At 41.0% G+C, this 19,986-nt stretch overlaps 1 protein-coding gene across 2 annotated transcripts in view; it reads right to left on the bottom strand.

Moving 5' to 3' along the window:
- The window catches only part of LECT1 (leukocyte cell derived chemotaxin 1), a 62,315-nt gene that overhangs the window by 31,987 nt on the left and 10,342 nt on the right, over positions 1-19,986 (bottom strand). For both annotated transcript variants that reach the window (XM_018560477.1, XM_018560478.1), the window contains exon 4: positions 4,643-4,756. In XM_018560477.1, the coding sequence (XP_018415979.1) occupies positions 4,643-4,756 (114 nt within the window). The remainder of the gene's footprint in view (positions 1-4,642; positions 4,757-19,986) is intronic.

Raw genomic sequence — 19,986 nt, forward strand, 5'->3', positions numbered from 1 at the left:
CCCCCCGCCAAGATTTTACCTCCCAAGGCCGTGGCTTTTTCACAAATCCAGACCTTTACAAAGCATATTGGTGACGTATTGCAGGGATTTCATTAATGATCACAATGATGAACCAACCAAAATGTCCCACAGCTGGTCCAATCACATAGATGAGCATTGCCTAATCTCTCACCATCCACTGATCTCAGTGACAGATCTTATAAACTTCTCATATACCAGGGGTGGGCAACCATGACACTCCAGCACTCCAACTACAAATCCCTTCATGCCTCGGTTTCTGTGAGTCATGCCTGTGGCTGTCAGGGTCTTGCAATGCCTTTTTTTAAGAATGATTATATTTAGCCATATACAAATTCATTTACAATATAGGTTTACTTGGTTGGCTTCCATACATCTGCAATACACTGAAGTAATTTATAACATTGCCTGTACTAGCTGCAGTTGAGAAGGTTGATAAGGAATGGTTACATGTCCAGAAGATGACCAGTAGTTCTTGTAGTTCCACAACAGCTGGAGTGCAGAGGTTGTCTAACCCTGGACCATGCCAATGTATTGCAACTCTTTTTTTCACTCCATGGGCACCATAACCATAGTGAACACCATTGGGATTAGAAGCGTTTATTAGCCTTACACCATAAGAATTCTATAAAGCACCTTTATTTTTAAGGTCATCTTCTGGACATGTAACCATTCCTTATGAACCTTCTCAACTGCAGCTAGTACAGGCAATGTTATAAATTATAAGCGGCGTGGGTGTGGTTACATGTCCAGAAGATGACCTTAAAAATAAAGGTGCTGTATAGAATTCTTATGGTATAAGGCTAATAAACGCTTCTAATCCCAATGGTGTTCACTATGGTTATGGTGCCCATGGAGTGAAAAAAAGAGTTGCAATACATTGGCATGGTCCAGGGTTAGACAACCTCTGCACTCCAGCTGTTGTGGAACTACAAGAACTACTGGTCATCTTCTGGACATGTAACCATTCCTTATCAACCTTCTCAACTGCAGCTAGTACAGGCAATGTTATAAATTATAAGCGGCGTGGGTGTGGTGTGCGGCTCGTGCGTGGAGCTGCGAACAGGCAATTAAATTGATAGCCGACTAATCGACGATGGAAAACGTTGACAATGTTTTCGTCGTTTTCGTCGATAAAATCTTATAATTTGAGGAAGTTGAACCCCCCCCCCAGCAAAAAAAAATGATCTACGGCCCTGGTTCCACATAAACTAATATGATATCCAGTCATCATGGCATATGATGTGGTATCTGCCGATGCATTATTGCATTTGTTTTCTCTACAGCAGGAAGAGGACCCAATATCCAGCCCAAGGCTCCATTAGGGGGGAAGAAATTGTTCTTTTTATTGCTGGCCACCTGTCCGTAGTTCATTATATCATAAAACCAGTTTGTATGCAGTGTCCCTAATTATCCCACTAGTTAAAATATCTTATGTGTGTCCCAGTTTCAGACAGGTACATTACACAACATGATGTATAAGTCAATGAAGAAGAGCCATTGAAACAAGCAAAAGGGAAAATGAATTTGTAGTTAGTCAGAGCTAACACTGGATTGTAGTACAGTGCATTCAATCAGCACTTGTATTGAGTAAATGTTATGGTAATGTAGTGATTGCAGGGCTAGTAGTAATAATGATTGGTCATAAAGCAGTTTATTTAGTGGTATAATACTAAAAGAAACCTCATAATAATCTGTGAAGCTTTGGAAACCTAGTTTGGTGTATACCTAATAAACACCATAGAGTAGATGATTACAAATAAAGAGTCCACTAATGTGTATATGGAAAAGACGACTGTGTGTGAATTTACAGGATCCAGGCTATCCCGCGTGTATAACTGGCGGCTCTTCCATTACTCTGTCCTGTAGATTTATTGCTTGTAAGCCGTGTACTGTCACCTACCATCAATTTGAAGATAAACCACTCTTAATGCTGTCATGTCAGCAATACTCCTGGGCTGTGACCTGCTTCTATGCTTTTGGGATTAGGGAGGCTTGATAGAAGTTTTTGTATAAAAATTATACTTTTAAGAATGATTATATTTAGCCATATACAAATTCATTTACAATAAAGGCACAGGCAAAGGGCCAGATATGGCATGCAGTCCATAAAATGCCCAGGTCTGCCCTATAGGAACACAGGAGGTGATAGATGAGTTTGAATATTTGATTCCCCAGACAGTCCTCATCGGCTGTGTTCTGCTGCAGACTCCTGAAGTATATCACCCCCAGTGTTCCGATAGGGCAGACCTGGGCATGTGCTGCTATGAGAGCCATAAACTGTACGTTATTACTGAAAGGAGGGAACCCCCCAACACCACCACCATGGGGAGAATCTAAATCTTTTTAATGTTCCTGTTTGAAAAAAAAAAAATATATATATAACTGGTCGGTGGTATTCTGCATTGTGCCACTGTATTATATAGCGCCACACTGCAGAACACCAGCAGCTATAGAGGAACAACAAATCCCAGCAATAATACATTAAACAGCCTGTATAATGTACTAATGCTGTGATTTGGTGTTCCTCTATAACTGGTCAGTGGTATTCTGTATTGTGCCGTATAATCATTATACAGCGCAAAGCAGAATACCAGCAGCTATAGAGGACTACAAATCCCAGCAATAATACATTATACAGAGCAATGGAGAATAACACCAGCTATAGAGGAATACATCAGATCCCAGCAATAGTACATGATATTCAGTGCAATGCAGAATACCAGCAGCTACAGAGGACTACAAATCCCAGCAATAGTACATTATAGTATAATGTACTATTTCTGCAATTTGTTGTATTCCTCTAAAGCTGGTATTCTGCACTGTGCCGCTGTATAATGTACTATTTCTGCAATTTGTTGTATTCCTCTAAAGCTGGTATTCTGCACTGTGCCGCTGTATAATGTACTATTTCTGCAATTTGTTGTATTCCTCTAAAGCTGGTATTCTGCACTGTGCCGCTGTATAATGTACTATTTCTGCAATTTGTTGTATTCCTCTAAAGCTGGTATTCTGCACTGTGCCGCTGTATAATGTACTATATTGCACACCACACTTTGTTTTCTACTTCCACCGCAATCTCAATACAAACTAGTAGTCCCATCACTGGAGCTTTTTTTTTTATCCGATTAATCAAACTTAATAATCCGCTAACTAATTTATTTTGAAAATAAAATTTCTTTTATTTCACTTAACTTTATTCCTATCACACAGGGGTTAACAAGTTATTTATGAGCCTGCCCTCCATTACAGACTGTGGACTCTGGACTTAGAATGAGCTGGACTCTGGACTTAGAATGCACTAGACTCAGGCCTGGTGCAGGCCTACGCGATCCGGGAACGCGAGTCCTGCGATCGCACGGTCCTGCACAATGCAGGCCGCGATTGCCGTGCGGCCCCATTGATCTCAATGGGGTCACATCCGCACAGCAATCGCAGAAAAAAGGTAAACAAAACGCGGCTGTTTTAGCGCAATCCGCCTGGCGCAACTGGGGTGCAATAAGAAAAATAATGGCACACCTACAGCGCGATCGGTGCACACCTAGGCGACTACTGACCAGGCGGAATCGTGCGGTTATGTGTTGTCTAGGTGTGCACAGACCCTTAGGAACACACTAGACTTGGAGCAGAGGAAAGCACTAGACTCTGGACTTTGCAACACAGTGGATTTAGGACTAAAAACAGATAATACAAACAGGGACAGGTAGCGCTGATGACAGGCTGAGCTGTCACCCCCTTCTGCCATAATGGATGCATATTATACCCACGATCGGGGACACGTCCAATAAGACATTATTTTCACTTCCAGAAACATGTGTTGAGCAATGAAGACTTCAATGGGTTAAGTTTTAACAATTAAGATATAGCTGCATCAAAGGATGGATTGACATGATGGAAAGCAAACTAGCTCATCAAGTTAAGTTTATTATGTAACTATATTAATATAAATTTAGTGCCACGCTGCCTTCAGAAATATGATTAAAGTAGTTGTGAAGTCAGTGAAAGCAAAAAACAGTATATTGTTCAAAATTACTTTCAATAGCAGTAAAAAAATGATATACCTTGATTTATTTTTCCCATGGCAATGTATCCATGTTGCCCACCTTCCTCCTTAGTGGTTGCAGGGAGGGGGACGATGACTGTGCATCAAGTACAGCAGGAGTGGCCAGGGAGCGTGACAGCAAAGCAGACCACATGTCTACTGGAACACCATGTGCCAGGTTCAGCATCCTGTAGCTATGATCAGCAAACTCATGGATGCAGACTGACCATTCCAGCACAGATCTGCTTCCATGCTTTGTGTGGTCAGATTACAACAGGAAAAGAGGAACATGACCAGGTATGTGCTATTAAATGAGCATGTAATGGAAGCAAAAGCATAAAGATAGTCATTCCTTTAGTAATAAACTAACAAATATTATTTTAGGGTTAACATACACTTTAATCTACCAATGTTAGCTGATCTCCTATCCAAGACAGTTTTCAATGCACATCAAATGCTTGTCTCCTAATGTGCACATAAAGTTAGACCAAACATAAGCATAAATATAAACTGATACTACAACTTCTGGGTCACAATGGGCTTAAACTGTGACATATTCCTATTCTTTTGTTTGGTTCTTACCAACTCAAACGAGAGGCTTTCCTTTGTCACGCTGTCAACATCCGGAACGTGAGCCTTGGCTTGAGCTTTAATGTAGCATTTTTCTCCTCCAGCAAAACGAATTCCGGTAATACCCTAAAAAGAGAGACACGGTTATACACAATGGCCATATGCCCGTACGGCACAGATCCTCATACTTATTGTATGCCTTATCTCTCCAACCTGCACAAAGAACTACAAATGCTTCTTATATAAGCACAGAGAAATGTAAGCCAAGTAAATAAGTGAATATAAATAATGCAGAACAAGGGTAAACTGTAACTGGCACTAAGGAATGGAGTCTGAGACATGCAGGTTTCCTTCAAGAGTGTATTTTGGCTAGAGTGGGCAATAGGCAAAATCCCTGTGTCTCATTGGGGAGATTTTCCTTCACTTTATGTCCTGGAGACATGACAGGAAGTGATCGCAAATCTCTCCGAAATGAGAGAAAGCCTTAGTAGCCTAAAAAATGAAAACTAATGAAGTCCCCATTCCCAAAGACTGGTAATCTGCAATAGGAAATGTTTTGAAGGAAATTTGTCATGACAGAAATATGAAAATGTTGCCTTGCTGTCTCTGGCTTCAATAACTTGAGTCCCATACTCAGAGAAAGCAAGCAACAAGTGAACTGAGAACTCCTGATCTGTCAACTTCTGTCAGCCCAGTGACTCATAAAATTAGAAGCCAGAGAGTCAGCATGAGAGCCAGCAACTAACATGCTGAGAAGGATATTAGCAATGACAGGCCATATTTTTCTAATTACAAGTTTCCTTTACTGTAATGGAAATACAATTTTAAAATAAAAATATAGCATGGCGCCCAGATTTCTGATAACTGTAAAAAAACAATATTAATTTCCTAGATAGCTAAATTTAGAGGTACCATATATAATATACCAGATAGCTAAATTTAGAGGTACCATATATAATTCCTATATACATACAGTACTTTCTTCTTTCTTTTTTAAAGTAGAACTTCTCCAAAGAAAAGCCATCACTGAAAACTTTATTTGGTTTTGGATACCAAGTAATAAGGTAAAGGTATGCTACAGACATAGGGATACATAGTTGTCCCATTATAGCCTCTCAATGCTATTCCTTCTGCCTTCTTGGATGTTGGAGGATCCCACCCAGAAGTCAGTAGAAGCAACTACTGTTGTGACAGTACAGACAAATAAGTAGAGAATATTGGTGAAAGAACAGGCTGATATCAATATTGTTGGATTTGAACAGACCCTGTTACCTACCTAAACAATTGCAGGTAGAAGCACAAAACAAATCAAGGATTTTAAATGCTTAATCAATGTGTTTTGCCTTTCCACAAGTGTTTTTTTTTATTCACTTGCAATGTGCCTTTAAACTCGCTAGAATATTGTGTGCATATCACAGCCCTCTTCTCTCCTGGGAGTGTGAAATCACTCTTTGTGCCTGCTCTCCCTGTATTTCCCAGGGAAGGAGAGAAAGACTATAAGGCCTTGTTCACACCAAGCGCGGAGCAGATCCGGACCAGAGCAGGTGCAGACCGGATCAAAACTGCGTCCAATGTATTCCTATGGTATTTTGACCTCCAGTTCACATCGCAGCGTGCGGATCCAGACCAGATCCAGACCGGATGAAAAAACTGCAGTGCCTGCTATTTTATCTGCTCTTGATCTGGTCTGGAACGCATCAAAAACGCAAAAACGCATGCAAGTGCCTGAAAGCCCATGTTAAATTTTAAAAAAAAAATTGTTTTTTTTTTAACCAAAACCGGCCCTAAACGCATCAAAAACGAGGCACAACCCAATGCACTGCGTGTGCAGAAACCTGACCGGATCTGGTCTGCATTTGGTGTGAACAAGGCCTAAAGCATGGATAGCCAAACTTCGGCCCTCCAGCTGTAGTGAAGCTACAAATCCCATCATGCATCTGCTTCTGAGAGTCATGCCCTTGGCTGTCAGAGTCTTGCAATGCCTCATGGGAGTTGTAGTTTCACCGCGGTTGGAGGGCCATCGTTTTAATACTCCCGCTATAGAGTGTCATTTGAATTACAGCTCAGGGTCTGCTGTGGCTGCTCACATCACATACAAGATGGCAGTGCCCAGCAGCAGTCTCAGGGGTTTCTACAGGTAAATAACATGCATAAGAAATGTTAAATGTTATGGGAAGGTTTTTGTTGAAAGTAATAATCTGGTGACAGGCATACCTCCCAACTGTCCCTTATTTGGAACCAAGTCTTGGTGCCCCTCTTTCCTCCTCAGTTGTCCCGCTTTTTGGTCTGATGTACAGATATATATGAAATGGTCCTCTTTAACCTCCAAAAGTGCTGTTCTGCACTAAAACCTTTATCTTAGCTCTTAATTATCTTGCTTCCCTTTTCTAAACGTTAGTATAAAGGAAAAGTAATGGTGAAATATAAATTCTTAATGGTCTGCATAACTGGGGGCTTGGCAGGGGTGTGTGTATTGTGCTGGACGATGTCCCTCTTTCCTATCTCAGAAAATTGGGAGGTATGGGTCTCTCTAAACTAAAGAGTAGATGAAGAGGTAAGTACAGATCTGTCAACAACCTGCTTATATCACACCCCCTTTTCCAAAATACAGAATCTCAAAATAAGTTTAGTGTGAAAGTCTTTAAAGAGGACCTAAACTATAAAAGCCCAAAAAAGCAAGCAGACCAGAAAGGGCTAGTCACCTGTAGGCGTGCTGCAGCTGATATTTTGCCTTGTTGCCAGTGTGGAGTTGGCTATCTTGGTAGTGGCAGGGCTTTATTTCCTCCAAACAATGCTGCCCCCCCCCCAAAAAAAAATGGTGATCTGATGATTGATGGAGGAATATTCAAGCAGCACCAAAAGAGGGTCAGAAAGCACAGATCAACACAATAAATAAAGCAGAAGGAGGAAGATGCTTCTCTGTAGACCTTTAGGAACAGCTTTCTCTTCAGCAAAAGAACAGTGAGTAAACAGAAGTGACATCCAAATCTTGTGAGACTTTCTTAGATGATATGACCCTACAGATACAAAGCTATGAGACTGAAGGCAAAGGAGTGCCTAGGGATAGTTACAAAATGTCAGGTAGTGCACTGCTATTTTTCCTGGAGGAATTTAGGACAGATGTACAGGTTAAGGGCACTGCCTAGACACATTTAATATTTAAGGATGTTCTCTATAAACCGCAAATCTTTACTTTTGGAGTACACGTCATCTTTTAAAAACACCCTGTCAATTTCCTGTAATAAAAAATTATACTCACCTCTCTGCCAAAAGCCCAGGTCTCCTAACTTTCCTCTGTTCCTCTGATGCAGCCTCTGCCAGCCTCTTCAGCATTCAACACTTCTGGGAGGAAGCCTAACCCCCTGACAGCCCACTTGTAATGAATTTGTATTCTCTAACCCCTACGCTACTGCGGAGTTCTCTAGTGATACAGGAATGAACAATCAGACACTGCTGGAAGTGTTGAATGCCGAAAGACCTTTGGCGACTTGACAGGGTCTCTTCAAAATGATTAGGAATGGAAATATAGTTTAGGAAAGGCAGAGTGTTTTACATGCAATTAAGTGGTTTTTTTTTGACAGAGCTATAAATTACATTAACATTCCATATCTAGAAGTCCAAAGAATTCCAGATAAAACATCTCAGTCTTTACACAAAATTATAAGAAGATAAAGATATCTGCTAAACATGCTTTGCTCTGAGCAAGACCAAGAGAGGTTCCTGGTTTGTTAAGAATTTCAAAACAGTTGGGGCGTGGCCGGGATGTGAAGCAGCGCGGACGTGACTGAGGGAGCTCCGCCGCTGCACTGACCTTTATCCGGCATCCATCCTGTAGATTCGGCTCCTGTTGTACTCACCTAAGCTCCGGTGGATGTCCGGAGCAGGGGGAGATGCCATCTAGGTCCGGTAAGAGAGGCAACGGTCCCAAAGGAGGCTGGAGACGATCACAGCGGGCGGCCTCGTGTCCCGCGGCCGCCATCTTGCCCAGGTCCCCTGCTTCCTGTGAGTGCACACGCCGGTCTCTGAGCATGGAGGGGGACGCTGAGGGCGCTACTGAAGCGGCGCTGGCCCCTCTGGAGCAGCCTGTCTCCTCACCCACAGTAAAAAAGAATTTCAAAACAGTTGATAAACTGACGGCTAATAGTTCTTCCTATTACTAAGGGCTCATGCAGGTAGGAATACTGCAGAGCAAATACAGGCATATTTGCACGCACACGGGGGTAAGGTAACCTATGCAAAGTGCCAATGCTGGTGACAGCATTTTCTGTCCATATATTGCTATGAAGTTCCAATAAGCGACACATGAACAGGGATCCTCATAAAAGCTTCTCTTTATTGTATCATGCCATAAAAACAGTAGCAGTAAACATTCTAGCAAGCATGTTTGTTGCTACTGCTTTTATGCCACGATACAATAAAGAAAGGCTTTTATGAGGATCCCTGTTCATGTGTCGCTTATTGGAACTTGATTGACAATGACAAGAGTCCCTGCTGAGCACCGAGGTTCTAGAAGCATACATCGGACATGAGGAGGTACAGTACATTCTTTGGACATTGCTATGGACAGCAAACCACAGCAGCTGCCTGGGCACCGCAAACACAAGTGTAATTTTATCTGCCCATGTACGACTACAGCTTTATTAAGACAATTCAATTTGTACATTTACTTGTATGAGACTCATTAACTATGCATGTATATAACATCTCATATTTTATCTGCCCATGTATGACTGCAGCATTGATAATGCAATTATACACTTCCTGTCCAAAAAAAAGTCACCACCTGGATTTAGCTAAACAAATAGGTCAGAGCCTTCCACTGGATAATATGTCTAGGTTTAGCAACGTCATGTGCCCAAAAATGAGGTCCGCTGCCTTCCTGAATATACTGAATTACCAGATTTTCCCATTAATGGATTTTTCTTCCCTGATGGCATGGGCATATTCCAAGATGACAATGCAATGATTCATCTGGCTCAAATCGTGAAAGAGTGGTTCAGGGAGACATAATTATCACACAGGGTTTGGCCACCACAGAGTCCAGACTTTAACCCCATTGAGAATTTTTGAGAGGTGCTGGAGAAGACTTTACACAGTGCTCCGACTCTTCCACCATCACTACAAGATCTTGGTGACAAATGAATGCTCTGGATGTAAATAAATGTTGTGACATTGCATAAGCTTATGGAAAAGATGCCACAGTGAATGCGTGCCATAAAAAAACCCAAAAGGAGGTCCAACGAAATATTAGAGAGTGTGTGACTTTTTTTTTTTTTGGACAGGCAGTGTATATAGAAACTGACACACACAGCTGTTTACCGAGTAACATATGTAGGCAGTCATTGTTGACTTCCTTCTGAAGATGCTAGTTGTCTATCATGTTTCAGTACTTTTTGAGAAGCTGACCCAGAACAAGGGTGAAGCCAGCAAAGAAGGGTTGCCAACTCCATTCAGCTTTGCAGCCACTATCCAGTTGCAAAGTGTCGGGTTTTCACACTCTGCATAGTAAACCAAACGGCACCCCCCTTCCCTTTCACCAGTACCTGTTGTGCTGGTGAAATTTCCATCTCCAGAACTCAGGTGTGAGGCTGTTTGTTGCTACTGCTTTTATGACATGATACAATAAAGAGAAGCATTTATGAGTATCCCTATTCGTGTGCCAGTTATTGGAGCTGCCGAGCACCAAGGTTCCATATACCTTGGACAAGGAGGTACAGCACATTCTTTGGACATTACTATGGATAGAGAACTGCATCAGTTGCGGTTCCTGGGTGCCACAAATTTAGACGTATTTTACACTGTATGAGAATACGTCTGTATTTGCTCTGCAGTACGTTTGTGTGCAAAAGTCCTCATTTTCTATCCTTCTGCTTTTTGTTTTATCCACATAAGTACAGGTCCTTGACTCATCTGTGAATATTTTTATTCTATGTTTTTTTTTAAACATACTTTCCCTGTTGCTATATGTCTGTTCTCAGCTGCGATCAGCTCTCTGCGAATAGAGTTCAAGTGGCGCTGCAGACATGCAGGGATGCTGACAATATAGATGAGTGTTAAGGCTGAATGAAACACTGACACAAGGCTGTAGCCAAGCCAGATTTATACACATTCTGTATACAAAAGGGCAGAGACAAAAGAGAGACCATTTTCTACATTGTTAAGTGCAGGGATCCAATGTTCTTTTCAATTATCTATCTGCGCGCATAGCGTTTTGTCACTGTCAAGGTAATGGGAGAGAACAGTGAATATTTGAACTGGCTGAAAGCATCATGTGATTTTTTTTTTAACATTTACTTATATGAGACTCATGAACTATGCATGTATATAACATCTCGTATTTTATCTTCCCATGTATGACTGCAGCTTTACTAATGCAATTATATATAGAAACGGACTTATATATAGAAACTGACTACCGCGCACAGTCTTAAAGTGACTGTGTACGCAGTAACAAATGTTGGCTGTCGTTGCTGACTTCTTTCCGAAGATGCTTGTTGTCTAGATCTCTCCAGCTTCAGTACTTTCTGAGAAGCTGACCCAGAACAAACATGTAGCCAGCGAAGAGGGGTGCCAAACTCAGTCCAGCTTTCGCAGCCACCATTCATTTTTTTTTTATTGCTATGCAAGTGTCTGGTTTGCACACTCTGCATAATAACCCAAACTGCACCCAAACCCTCTTTTTCACCAGTACCTGTTGTGTTGGTGAACTTTCTATTTCCAAGACCCAGGTTTGAAACTGTCCTTCTCAGTATCACCTGTGTGAATGAAGCCTGCAAGCCTGTTTTACCATGCTATAAATACATAACAATGTTGAAAAAGTTAACTCAGGTCTCTGTAAAGTTTGGAGCTATATATATACAGGTGAAACTCGATTAGAATATCGTGCAAAGTTCATTTATTTCACTAATGCAACTTAAAAGGTGAAACTAATATATGAGATAGACTCATTACATGCAAAGCAAGATAATTTAAGCTGTGATTTGTCATAATTGTGATGATTATGGCTTACAGCTCATGAAAACCCCAAGAACCCCAAATCCACAACCTCAAAAAAGTAGATTATTACATGCAATCAATAAAACAAGGATTGTACATAGAACAATATCGGACCTCTGAAAAGTACAAGCATGCATATGTACTCAGTACTTGGTTTGGGCCCCTTTTGCAGCACTTACTGCAATTACTTTTGCACGATATTCTAATTATTCGAGTTTCACCTGTATATAAAAAACAGATACATAATCACTGGCTTCCTGCTTGGCCATGCTATAAAGGGGCTGCTATTGGACATGTGTGTCGACGATGTTTTATTTTGTTTTCATTAGGATTTTTCATTATTTCGTTTTTCGGGACTCGGGTCCGAAAGTAAATTCGTTTCGGGATTCAGATGAATTCCGAATTTTCCTTAGCGGTAGTATGTACAACTTTTCGTTATGAATGAATATTCGTTCCAGCAAAGTGACGTTAAACAAAAGGGAAAAAACATGATTTTTTTTTCCACATTTCACAGAAGAAAAAAAAAAAGTGTAAGCCCCCCCCCCCAACCCCCAGGTTAAAAAAAAAAAAGTGTGTGGGGTTCCCACAAAGGTCATACCAAGTCCTTTAGGTCTGGTAGAAATTTTAAAGGGGAAACCCACCCCCACAAAATGGGGGGAGAGAACGTGGGGACCCCCTAAAATTCCTACCAGACCCTTGATCCAAGCACAGGCCTGGCAGGAAGGGGGGGTGTGCGCCATACCAGGCCACATGCCCTTGGCATTGGGAGGGTGTCCCCATGCCGATGGGGACAAGGGCCTCTTCACCACAACCCTGATAAGGTGGTTGTGGGGGTCTACGGGCAGGGGGGCTTATTTGCATTGGAATACCCCTTTAATTAAGGGGGCACCCAGATGCCACCCCCCCCTTTTGGATGAGTAAGGGATGGCGCATGAGGCCTTCATTACTCCACTGCCCCCTTCACCTAGCAGAGGCACCTCTAACAAATTATCTGCTGGTGATTCTCAGTGGCAGCTTGATAAAACTGATGTGATGCTCCAGAAGGCTCTCCATTCACTTCCAACCAAATTACGGACTAGCTGACTAAAGAGTTCAGGGAGATAGGCTAATGCACAACAGACCCGGTGGACAAGATGGATACACTTTGCTCCACAGTGTAGTCTTGTGATTGAGAGGTCATAGATCTAAGACAAGAGAATGCTGGCCACTGTCTCAAGGGTGCAGAAAACCACTCCCACTATTCTAAACTGTGGGTCTGGTGGCTCGCGGAGAGTACGCTGGATCTGCAGTCCACCATTACAGCTCTGTTTCAAGAGCTGGTACTGTCTATCACCCTTAAGCACTTTCAAGAACTCACTCCTCAAATGATTGCCAACAGGAGGTCTATAAAGCTGTATCTGCAGATCCAACTGTACTACAGCTTCACATGCAAATGGGGCTTCCACTTTAAATACTACAGCTGCACTATTGCTGAGGAAGAACAAGAGTACCTAGAGGCCCTGCACTTATACCCTCCAACAAAGAACATGCGACCAGTGCAATGTAAAACCCCACATTGTTCCCTTGGACACTCTTCTGGTCTGCAGGCCACCATTGTACATCATCCCGTGGCAAAAGGCAGCCCATCTCTGTGACGTATCAACAGTCATTCATCTTGGAGCTCTACTTCCAAACCTTCAAATGACTAATGGGGGGCTGTCCTCTCTTTACCGTGATGTCTTGCATACTCTGAGCAAGCTGTGCCACTTACTATTTGTGTTGTCTATTACTATGGTTTAGAAAACGGTTTGTCCCCTGGTTTGCTCAGGGCACCAATTTATCCCCTCCGTTTGTTTAAAGGCAATCAATTGCTATAGGGGACTATGATCCTAGCACTGCCATGCCCTATTCCTGAAGAAGCTACAGCAACCAAAACTTCCTGAAATGATGGATGCCCGGGCCCCCGCTGCACTATGTGGTTCCTTCGACACAACAGGAATCAGTACTGCAGTAGTGTCTGGTGGATCAAACCACTAAGCGTGGCAGGAAACCATGTATCAGTCATTCCTGGAAGTGTCAGATTCTACACCTTCTTCAGTCAGCTGTTATTCTTCACTGTAGCAGAGAGTATTAAATGTCTGCAGGGGGCTTGTCCACTTACACATTTAGCAAGAAAGACTTTTGGCGCTACATTTAAAGCTGGGCATAACCTGGTAGAATTTCACACAAACACTCATGAAAAGTCTCGTCAGAATATTGGACAATGCCATCAGAGACTTGATGATTGTCATTTGAAATTGCATTTGATTGTAACATTCGACAGTGGAATGAATGGAGTTTACTTCTACTTTTAGAGTTTCCTTTGTTCTATTAAAATTTTTTACCCTGCTTCTTTGATTATTTTCCATCACCTCGGTTGGAATCAAATCGCTGATCTACCCCTATTAGAAAATGAAACGGACCTTCCAAAAAGAAAAACAAATTCTACTGGTGTATGGCCAGCTTTACACTTTGCACAACACACTGCTTTGTGTTACTGAAAGAGTCTAATTGTACCGTGTCCTTTGCTAACATTTTTGCTGATTACAAATAGTCTATTTTCTAACTTTTAAACTCTCTGTCACATCTTTTGTGCCTTTTATACAAAACACTGCAGGTACTGTACATATGCCAGTAATTCAGATTATTTTTGGCCTATCCAATATAGTAAAAGACAAGCAGTTATTAAAAATAGTACCAACCATAAGTGAGTCAGTACATTGAAACAAGTGCCCCAGGGGCTAAAAGGTGTCTAAGTAACTATCCATCCACCTTATACTACGAGAATTTGGGGGGCCATGGGAGGCAATTCTAACTATTGCTTCCAGCCAAGCTCTAACATTCTGTACTAAATAAAGCAGCTAATAACACTGCTTTGCCAGGACCTAATGGAGCAAAGGAACAATCTGGATTGTCACTTTTCTGTAAATGAGTCAAAATATACCATTTATTCCGCCACAGAATTATCAGCTTGGTGGCTTATTATTACTGTGTCTATATTGCTTGTGTGACCGGAATGAAGAAAAATGAGAGGACAGAATTAAAACTGTCATATCTTTAGATGGCTCTCACACTGCTCATTGAAATGACAGCCCAGCAGAGGATGCAAACACGGATAGTGAGAGTCCGCTTTATAAAGCTGTACATTACAATGATGTGCTGCTAGGTAATCCCATATTTATGCTGCGGTTCCTCTCGCATTTGCTATACCCATAAGGGCATATCCTGTAGCCTAAACAACACAAGTAGAAACTGGATTTTATATTCACACTTGATAAACAGCAACAGAAGCAAAAATGGGATGCCGAGTGCTTCTGGTTGTCATCAGAAAAATATAATTCCATTTTAGCTGACATCTCACAAATATAGCTCCAAGTGCATCTTGTTTGTGATGTGTAATTGAAGTGGAAGTTTAATCCCGGGGCTCATAAATCACACAGAAGCTCTAGGCCCTCCCTCATGGCTGATACAAGTGAATTATCAGTTAGTTATCTTGTACTCTACCCAAGTTCTTTCAGGGTGTAGCAGACCATTAACACGTTCAGAGCTCGCCGCCATATTGGCGAGAAGGTGATGAAACCATTTATATGGCATACCTTTTCTGGCACTTCTAATAAATAGGTGACAACATCGTTTGAAATCATATGGTAAACATAGTGAGCTCGGAAATCCTGCAAGTCCCTGGAAAGGAGCAGCTAGTTGAGAAACATGCAATGGGACATTTCCAGCTACACGCCATCAGCAGAATACAAGTGATGTCAAGGGGTTTTTTTTATACTGAAAGTGAATTCCGTACTAAATTATTTTTTGTTTAAGAGAAGGTAGAAAAGGGTTAGCGCCAAAGTCAATTTTTTTCTGCCTGTGTCCGCATTGGGGAGATTTTTTTCTTATTTCTTGTCTGGGTGACTTATTTGTCACCGAGATGGGAATGAAAGGGATAGCTTTAAAAAGGTTTACAACAGCATATGGCAAAATATGTTTTTAGCCGACTTGGAGGAAGGCCATACACAGCAATAAAAACCAGACATTTCCCATAATTTCTCAACTATTTAAAACTAAAAAAATAAAATAAAAAAAAATGCCTGGCTTGTTTCCTTAACATATATCTAAACTCAAGAAAATTTGTTAATGTATTACAGACTGTAGATGACTGTAGATGTTGTGACTACATTAGCTTTCTTTTTCTCACCTGTGATCTTGCCAGTAACACACTTCCTGTACTAGGGTGACAACGCTCACTCACTTTACTGTATCTATAGAGGAACAGTGTTGTCACCCTATTACACAACCACAGAATACCTCCCCCTCTCCTCTTCCCTATAACAGAAAGGGGGTGTTCTGTAGTCCACGGAGAGAACTGGGAACAATGCTAACTTATAACAGTGTACAAGAAGAAGAGAGCAAAAAAAGTTGTCAAATCACAAAATTTTTGATACAATTAACAGATATGTTTGCACTTAAAATAGTGATATTTAGCAATACATTTAACAGACCAAAAGGGAGCAAATGGTAGAAGGTTAATGTTAATGGTTTATGTATACTTTATAGTAAACCTATCAGCATTCTAAATACATATACTAAACATCCTGACTACAAGCAGGCTGTGCAAGGTGCCTGCTATCATTCTTATTAGCTAGAAATCCCTTTTGTGCGTTGCTTTAATCCTGAAACACTATAATGCAGAGGACTTCAGAACGCGGCTCAACCCTGAAGCAAGGTCACACTTACTTGCAGTTCTACTATGTAATGAGAGCACCTCAGTGGCCCATACTGTCATTGAACATTGGGATTTTGCGTGGTTTGGGGTTAGCCATATGGGATAAAATGGGTGTAGCCTCATGTACTCTTCCTAAGACCAATATATTTCTGTGGCCAATTTATTTTAATGATGAGGTCCTAATTACAAAAATGGTTGGCTAAGAGTGACATTGCCAAGCGTCTAGGGAATAAGACTTCAACATGCCTTGCAAAGCATGTCACAATTATTGCAGTGCATTACTTGTTGCACTTAGTGGGTTTTGCTATACAATTGTAAAATTGGCTAACCATTAATTACACTGCTGCTAGCTCCAATTTATAGAGTATCTGTATTTACCAAATGGAAATTGACATAAGAATGTCTGTGCAATCTGCATTAGGTTACACACACATCTTTCTTCTAGAAGTCTCTAAACCTAGGATATTCTAATATGCAGCTTTGGCTGAGAAGACCAGTGCTGGGCCTTTCCAGTACTATGCCTGGTGGCCACTAAACGTAGGCTGAGTATAGACCAGAGCTGGGCCTTGCCAGTACTATGACTGGTGGGCACCAAACGTAAGATGAGTATAGACCAGAGCTTGGTCTTGCCAGTACTATGCCTGGTGGCCACCAAACTTAAGCTGAGTATAGACAGAATTTGTTTAAAAAAAAAATAGTTTCTGAATATTGGTTGGATTTTCTAATAGTTCATGGGGTCAAATCGACATTCAATTTTGATCGTCAGTACTATGCCTGGTGGCTACTAAACTTAGGCTGAGTATTGACCAGAGCTGTGCCTTGCCAGTACTATGCCTGGTGGCCCCCAACCTTAGGCTGAGTATAGACCAGTGCTGGGCCTTGCCAGTACTATGCCTGGTGGGCACCAAACTGAGGCTGAATATAGACCAGAGCTGGGGCTTGCCAGTACTATGCCTGGTGACCACCAAACTTAAGCTGAGTATAGACAGAATTTGTTTTAAAAAAAAATATTAGTTTCTGGAATGTTGGTTGGATTTTCTAATAGTTCATGGGGTCAAATCAACATTCAATTTTGATCATAGTAATGAAAAGGAGCAGGATGAAATTCTAACAGTACATGTGGTTTTCGTTCAGGAAACTATTCATTTGCTAAATCGAATGAGAAAAATCAAACACAATTTGGAATGATATTTGCCAAGTTTCTAATTATCAAATGTTCTAACAAGATTTTTTGTATTAAAGTTCGCACGAAAACCTACCAGTGTACACCCAGCTTTAGTTCTGCACCCATACAATTGGGCACCATGATGAAAGCTTTTGAAAATAATCCTGCTCCCCCCAAAACATAACGCAAAGGAAGTGCCATGTGATCTCTGTCAAATAGAAGCATTCTGTAATTTGTCTTGATGTTACACTTTTTTTTCTCCTCCCCATGAAATACACTGTATGATCACAAATGAAGATTGCAGCCCTGGAAGGTACATCCTTAAAAAACTTGTTCTGGCGTTTACTGAACAGGTTCTAAAGTGGTTAGATTATTGATCCGTGTAAATATGCAGTGACTGCAGTGAAGAAGGAATTCTTCCCTCTCTGAGAACAATTAACAAATGTCATGCTCGTATTTATGGTTTCTGTCTCAGAAAAAGCCAAGGCTTCATACAGATAGATGTTCATACCAAACAGCAGAGAGTCTAATGTAATATTTCACCATACCATAGCAAACCTTCAAAGAAAAAAAAGGGTCCATGATTTAATAATAAAGCTACATGTAGAAGTAATATATTCTTAATCTGCACAGCAAGTCACCCCCAGGTCTGACATAACGTTGCACAAATCACATGTCCGGTGTTATTCAAGTGACAGATATGCTCCTTAGGCTCATAGAGAATCAGGCATCTGCACATACACAAAATGTCACATGCTGTACTATCCCAATATCCTGATGCCCCATGCTGAGTTATTAATATTTATAGCTACAAAGCACTATATTTGTAGTAAACAACTGGCAAGTTCAGACCCTGACAAAATGATTCTGGAAATGTAAATTCCTCTGCAGGGGTTTCTTAAAAGACTTAACCATTCAAGGAACATCATACATGTATGAAAATAGCCCATTTAGATTTTCCATGCTGCTGCATTTAAGGTAATCCTAAAACATAAGCTAGTAAAACCATTCCATTAGATATACTGGACACTGGACTTTATTTAGATTTGCTGCGCCCTAAAAATACATATGGGGAGTACATCCCTACTTAACAGGGCTTCAGTTTTTTTCCAGCATTGCTGTAGTACTAATCCACACCACGCTCTTTTGTAGGTAATTTGGGAACCTCTTTTGTTCACCTATTTATGATGCATTCCCAAACATACCTACCAAAAGTTCTATCACATATGCTCCTTCCATACTGAACATGTAGTAGTAGATGTGGTAAAGTGTTAGATCACAGCCATGAGTCAGATTCTAACCCTGTTATGGAAATTTGAATCAAGTAGAAACAGAACAGGCTTTGAGAAGAAAACCCACCCATGTCACATGTGAGGAGTAGTGATGAGCATGGGCTTGATGCAAACCCAGTTTACCCAAGCACATTCAAAATGGAGTGCTTACCCTTCCCGGGCCAATCAGTTTCTGAGAGGCACATTGCCCTGTTGCTATATATCACAAAGGAGCACAGAATTCTCCTTCTACTCAATTCATTAATTCAATTTATTTCAACTGCCACCACTGATTGGGCTGGGAGGAGGAGGTGGCTGTCACAGTTTTGAATGGGCTTGGGTGAACTCGGATGAACTGGGTCTATACCAAGGTCTATACTCTCTAGTGAGGGGCTTTCTGGATTATAAATACATTTAAAAGTATGGTATTATGAAAGACTTCATGATTTCTGTAAAATGACCATGCTAGTACATATAATTAGCACTTCAATGACAAATTTCACTTGCCTCCTGAAATTGCTATTTGAAATGAGCCTGTGATAAATATTAAAGCAGAAAAGTAAAAACTGTAGTAGATTGTTGTCAGCCCATACTTCTGTTTCTCCTATTTTATAGCTAACAGCCCCCTCCGCATTGTCTTTATTTCTTCATAGTGGACAATAGACATGGGGTCTACGGCCAACTTTTGGAAAGTCAGTAGTTGTATAATTTTTTCAGAGCACACTGGGATGAGAGATAATGACACATCCTACAAACTAATAGGTATTTGCAGACAGCTAATGTTAGTTTACTAGTTTAATACATCCACAACAGGTTAATAAAAAGGCCGCCTGTGCCCTATTTTATTGGAATTACTAAATAGAAGTATTTCACCTCTGCACAAACCACAAATGTAAAATCACAGAGCTCCGATATACATCTGGGCGAGTTTCTAAAAGACATTTATTGAAAGAATGAACTCTAGAGCTTAGAAACAATTCACAACAATGTTCTGCTATCACTGTCTATGGAAGTGAAATCTCCCCTCAGAAGGATACAGACGGCAACAAAACATCTGACCCTTCCCCTCTTTATCCAAAACCAAGTTTAGGCCGGAGTTTCACATAAATATTATTGAAGGTTAAGTTGGAGTTACAATACGCGTTTTCACCCACTCCAAATTCTTGATTCCCCCATCGACACTAAACAG

Source organism: Nanorana parkeri, unplaced genomic scaffold (genome assembly GCF_000935625.1).
Source record: "Nanorana parkeri isolate BGI_ZX_2015 unplaced genomic scaffold, ASM93562v1 scaffold457, whole genome shotgun sequence".
Taxonomy (NCBI): domain Eukaryota; kingdom Metazoa; phylum Chordata; class Amphibia; order Anura; family Dicroglossidae; genus Nanorana; species Nanorana parkeri.